General features: G+C 49.9%; 1 protein-coding gene across 1 annotated transcript in view; it reads right to left on the bottom strand.

Moving 5' to 3' along the window:
* Positions 1–2,027: 2,027 nt before the first annotated feature.
* Positions 2,028–6,000, bottom strand: part of LOC147645908 (uncharacterized) — a 98,860-nt gene continuing 94,887 nt past the window's right edge. The window contains exon 6 of the mRNA XM_086874105.1: positions 2,028–2,562. Within this exon, the coding sequence (XP_086730231.1) occupies positions 2,028–2,562 (535 nt within the window). The remainder of the gene's footprint in view (positions 2,563–6,000) is intronic.

Here is a 6,000-nt window from a genome sequence, read left to right as displayed (position 1 = left end):
GTTATGCGAGAGAGGAGAGGAAGAGAGGGAGAGATAAAGAAAACAAAGTAAAGAGAGAGAAGAGGGGGTTATAGCTACCAACAGAAGAGACGGGGTTGCTGGGGTCTTTTTCTGTGGGAAGATCTGACCGAAATCATCTTAGTCTTATGTAATTCTTCCCCAAAGTTACCTTGTTTCCAATGTGCTAATAAGCACCCAAAGGAGAAGTATCCGGTATGGGAGCATTGCTGCCCAAAATCCCTTTAAGTTTCTCCATATTATAACTATAATATACCACAAATGCTGGATCTGCAACGCTATTGCAGTCGTCTGACAGACGGCGCCTAGGCAACTAACTCAAAGATTTCTGGGAGTAATACTTTTCTATCTCTGAGAGAAAGTGCCTTGCCTCCAAGGGAGAGCCAGGATCTCTGAATCAGCTGGTTTCCTGACCCCCACAGTAAAGCATCTTACCTTTCTCTCCTGGGGAAATTGTGAGCAGCAGAGACGGTCGCAGCTGATGGGGTCCCCAAGAATCCCTCGGTGCCGGCTGGAGCGTGATCGGGTCGTGAGTTTGCTCAGCAGCACTCACAAGGTCCCATCTGGGGTCGCCAAAATGTTAGTGTTCAGGAACACACATAATCACAGAATGATTAAATTAAGGTGCTTTATTAAGAGCTCTGGGTGTCAGGGTTACACATACCCAAATCTGACCTGACTTGGTTTTGAGTTGAACATACTTTTATACTCTATCATTATATAACTTTCATATTAATTATTAAACTTACATTGTTCTATTGTATGCATTGTTTTTACCCAAGCATGGATTTCTCCTGATCCCCCTCAACCCCCTAACATTGTTCCTCATGTTCTTTAAACAATAATTATATCTAATCACATTTAACAATTGTATCATTCATCATATACCAATTACACAGGTGCAGTTTGACATGATCTTTAGCAAGTACAAGGCCTAACACTTGCCAGGACCTACTCTTCCCGGGCTCACCAAACCTAACTTTCTTTCTAAGTCCCCAAATTTTCTAAGATTTTAAAACCTTATACTATCAGAGTGACACTTGTCTTTACAAACAAGCTGTGAGTCTGCCGATAAAATGAAACTATCACTGAGAGATAACAGAAACAATGGGATGGATTCAACTGAAAGATGAAAGAGACACTGGGGAAGCACCACAAAATTCCACAAGGGCTAAGAACTAAGAAGGAGATTATGCACTGGGGGGAGGGGGGATGGTATCTCAGGTATCATGAGTACCAGGAAGTCTGTACCTCTCAAATCCCTCAGCCTATGGGGAAAGGGAGAAGGGACGTACGGCCTGGAATTGGGATAAAAGGGAGGCTGCGCTCTCCAAAAATTAGAGAGATCCCAGGGGAATGCCCCATGGCCTCTCCCTTTATTTGAAAAAATTGAAAGCACTCCTCTATCTCCTTTTTGCATATAAACCTCTGGTGTTCGTGGATTAATTTTTTCTGACACTAACAATTAATATGAACTTCAAAACTACAAACCTAGGCAGTGCAGAATATGAAAAATATGAAAGCTAAAACTAAGGGCATCATAGCTGGAGGGGGGGGTGGAATTGACTAATTTTGGGGTGGGACTGAGTAGCATTCAGAGGCACTGAGAGGTCTTGAGGTGACAGATTGAAGCCCCTCATCTCTTTGAGTGCCAAGAAATGGAGACAACTCCAAATACCCCACAACCCCTAAATACTCTCAAGTAGCTCCCTGATTCCCAGTTTCTCTTGAAGCACTAGTAAAATGTCAGGTTTTAGGTGCCATTGATTAATTAGATGCCATTAATTTGTTGATTTTTACCCCAATTTAGTCTGTTCCAAAGGGATGAAGATGAATCTAAAGATAATTAGAACGAAACCAATACGACCACCAGCCCAGTGTCTTCCCAACACAGATCACAGGGAACATGGGCCATCAGGGCTCTGCCCAACGTGGGCCCACTGATGGGGGATGGAGTTGGAGCAGCGCACGAAGCTCTTCCTGCACTTGGAGCACTCGCAGGGCTTCCCTTAGTGGTGCCTCCGTTTATGTCTGGTCAGTTGAGAGCTGTCTGAGAAGTTCTTCCCACACTGGGGACACTCATAGGGCCTCTCCCCGGTGTGGATGCGTTTGTGGGTACTGAGGCTGGAGCTCTGGCTGAACCCCTTCCCACATTCTCCACACTTATAAGGCCTCTCCCCAGTGTGGATGCGCCGGTGGGTGATGAGGTGGGAGTTTTGCTTGAAGCGCTCCCCACAGTCACGGCAGCGGAAGGGCCTCTCCTCTGTGTGAATCTGCTGGTGCCTGAGGAACTGGAAGCTGGTCTGAAACCTCTTCCCACATTCTGGACACTCGTAGGGCCTCTCCCCAGTGTGGATCATCTGATGGATGGTCAGTTGGGACCTCCGGCTGAAGCTCTTCCCACATTCCCCACACTTGAAGGGCCTCTCCCCAGTGTGGATGCGCTGGTGCCTGACGAGGGTGGAGTTGTGCTTGAAGCCCTCCCCACAGTCAGGGCAGCGGAAGGGCCTCTCCTCTGTGTGAATCCTCTGGTGCACGAGGAGACTGGAGCTGATCCGAAACCTCTTCCCACACTCGGGACACTCGTAGGGCCTCTCCCCAGTGTGGCTGCGCTGGTGGATGATGAGATTGGAGTTAAAGCTGAAACCCTTCCCACATTTCCCACACTTGTAGGGCCATTCCCCAGTGTGGATCATCTGGTGGCAGATCAGGCTGTTGCTCTGGCTGAAGCTCTTCCCACATTCCAAGCACTTGTAGCACTTCTCCCCATCCTGAAGCTGCTCATGGACCACCAGCTCAGAGCCCCGGCTGGATCTCCGGCCGCCTTCCCTGCACAGGGTGGGTCTTTCCTCCTCAGAGCACCCTGGGATGGGTTTGGAGCCCCTCCTCCTGCGGGATCTCCGGGGCTTTTCCTCCCCGTTGGATTCCTGCACTGTGGAACTGCTCAAATCAGCCTCTTCCACAAGGTTCTGCTGCAGGGATTTGCCCTCCCTGGTCTCCATCCTCAGCTCCTTGTCTGGGGGAGGAAGGACAAGGAGAGGATGGGATTTACCTTGGTGCCAGAGGGAAGGGGAAGGAGATCCCCCCAGTGCGTCCCCGGCAGGACGGCCTCGGCAACAGGGTTGTCCTGCAGCTGGGGGCCATGCTGGGCTGGGAGATGGAGCAGGAGAGAGAGGGAAAGGGGCACTGACTTCCTCCTCACCTGCCTGGGTGTCCCGAGGCATCTTCCTCTTCCTTGCAGCCTTCCTCTCCATCCAGCCAAGGTTTGGCAATGGGAAATCCTGGTTTGGGGAAATACAAGGGATGAGGACATTGAGTTTGCAGGTCCCTCTGTCCAAGCTCATCTCTAGAAGTCATCGGACATCTGGGGTCCATAAAACCTTCAGAAAACACCAAAATTCAGCCTGAAAATGCCTCCCAGGAGTTCCCCATCTCTGGTCTCTCCTGTTTGGGGTTCAAGGGTTCCCCCCGTCCCAGCTGCTGGGAGTCACGCTTGTACTGGGGATCACCTGTCGGCTTGGTCCCTGCCCTCCCCGGGCTGCTGAGAGTGCCAGGAATCCGAAAAGTTCCCCCTGTTTCCATCTCCCCACTTAAGGATGGTGGGACCCCCCAATATCCCCCCAAGTAGGATTTTCCACTCAGCTTTGGAGTTCCACATTCTCCAAACATCCCCCCCCCAAATAAACCCAACCCAGGGACCCCCCCAGGATATCTGGGCAAAGCTCCCGCTCCCCAGTCACCTGTGGGATGGTGGGTGATGATCGCACAGGTGGGGGACTATAAATTCAGGGGGTGCTCGACCTTGTAGTTCCTTCTCCTTTCCCTGATCCTCATTTGTCCCTCCTCCTCCTCCTGCTCCTCTTCCATCCCTCCCCCTCCTCCCCCAGGAGCAGTGACACCCTCAGTGTCCCGTTCCCGAACCCCTCACAGCCCACGGCAGGAGCGGGGATGGAGCCGGGACAGGTCAGGATGGGCAGCGCGGGGCTCTCCACTGCTCCCACCCTCTGGGGACGGGGGGAACCCGGCCTGAGGAAAAGGAGAGGGAAACTGGGAAAATTGGGGGCAGCAGATCCAACCTGGGGCTGGCTGGGGACCCTGGCTGGGGACTGCCAGCCCTTGGGGCTCCTCTGGGGAGATGTGGGAGGGGGGAACACAGAGAGGGCTGGGGGATTCCAGGAGTGGCAGCACTGGCAGGGACTGGTTTGTACTGGGATCATCCTGGCACTGGCTGAGATTGCACTGGCTGTGTACTGACATCATACTGGGATATCATACTGGGATCGTCCTGGCAGTGAGTAGGAGACTGCAGGGGGCAATTGAGATCAGGTTGTGAGGAACTGGGAATATGCCCTGCACTCCCTAGAACCCTGGCATCGCCCCCCATATGTCTCGTAAGTCTCCCCCAAACCCTTCAGGATCCCCGAGTGCCCCCTCAGCGCCCGTTCAGGACCCCCCAAAGCATCTCTGGATCCCTGAATGCTCCCGACACCACAGATGCCCCTTCCAGACACAGCTGGGAATTCATCTCCCATCATCCCAGAACACAGTTCCGCGCCCAAACCTCCTGCCGTGCCCCACGCCCCAAAGAGCCCAGTTACAGCTCCCCAGGTTCCCCCCAAGTGCTCACGAGCTGTATACATTCGCCCCGAGGACCTGCAACCACAGCTCGAACGGAAAAGTTCTCTCTGAGTGCTTCCCTGCAACACCAAACGCGCCTTCCGAGCCACTTATGGAACTACATCTCCCATCATGCTCCGCGGCGCCCATATGGTGCTATTCCAGCCATGACTCCATCTTCCGTCATGCCCCACGCCTCACCGGAATCCACTGGAGCTGCGCCTTTAACTCCCGTGATGCTCCGCGGCCCCACTAAACTGTATTATATCGGCGCCTACAACTCCCATCATCCCCTGCGACCCATAGATTCCCCGTTACAGCCCCCCAAGTGCCCGCCCGGACCCCGAAGTGTCCCCAGATTCTCCTCCCTGACTTCCAAGTGCCCCCCTGGACGCCCAAGTGCTTTCCCAGACCACGAATTGTCCCACAGAATCCCTAAGTGCCCACCTGGCTCCCCCAAGTGTCCTCCAGACCACCAAGTTCTCTCTAAATTCCCTCCCCAGACACAAAACTGCCCCAAATGTTCCCCAGAAAAGTTTCCATGGACCCCAAAGTGGTCCCTTTTACCCTGTCTGAGAAAATTATTAAAAAATATTATCAAAGGACTAAAAGTAGGACAAATTAGCATAAAGAGGGAGAAATAGTGGTCAATTAATTAATGAAGGGAATTGTGGTACTTTGACCAAGGAATGATAATGTTTTTAGTTGCTAAAAATGTATCAATTCTTTCATATAAATATAAAAATTAGGTTCTAAAAATACAGAACAATATTATTATAAAATAATAAAATTTTATTTTTTTAATTAATTAGATTTTAATGATAAAGAAAAATTCTAAAGAGAAATGTTATCAATGTTTTGGGATGTCTGTCCCAGGTGGGCCATGTCAGACATGCTGAGGCTCGGGGTGAGGAGCAGGTTGTCCAAACAGGGGCAGCCTGCAAGGGATTCATTCTTCTCTGTGGCCAGACAGCCTAAGCAGACATTCAGCATCAGGATTGTAAAGAGCAAATCCTGACCTCCTGATCAGTACACAAAGATGTTTTACAGTTTGAACTGTAGAATGTTGTCACTGTAAGGTGCCTTCTTTGTTAATATAGCTCATATTGTGTCATGTTTTTTAAATACCAATGTTGTTGTACCAGCTTTCTTTGCTAAAATATTGTTATAAATGAAATTAGAATTTTGACAACTAGGTCCCTTGGCTTAATGGCAGTTTAATTAAAAATGAATACAATTTACTAAACTGAATAATAGTGTGGTGTAAAAGAATGCAGTTTAGTAAAATAATACAGTTTAATAAAAAAATAAAATTTATATATATAATCTACTAGTAATTAAGTGTGATTAAAGCATAAGCAAAAC

The sequence above is a fragment of the Cyanistes caeruleus genome, unplaced genomic scaffold (genome assembly GCF_971803275.1).
Source record: "Cyanistes caeruleus unplaced genomic scaffold, bCyaCae1.hap1.1 HAP1_SCAFFOLD_144, whole genome shotgun sequence".
In the NCBI taxonomy this organism is placed as follows: domain Eukaryota; kingdom Metazoa; phylum Chordata; class Aves; order Passeriformes; family Paridae; genus Cyanistes; species Cyanistes caeruleus.
The sequence above is the reverse complement of the archived record's forward strand: the minus strand, read 5'-3'. Positions and strand labels throughout refer to the sequence as shown.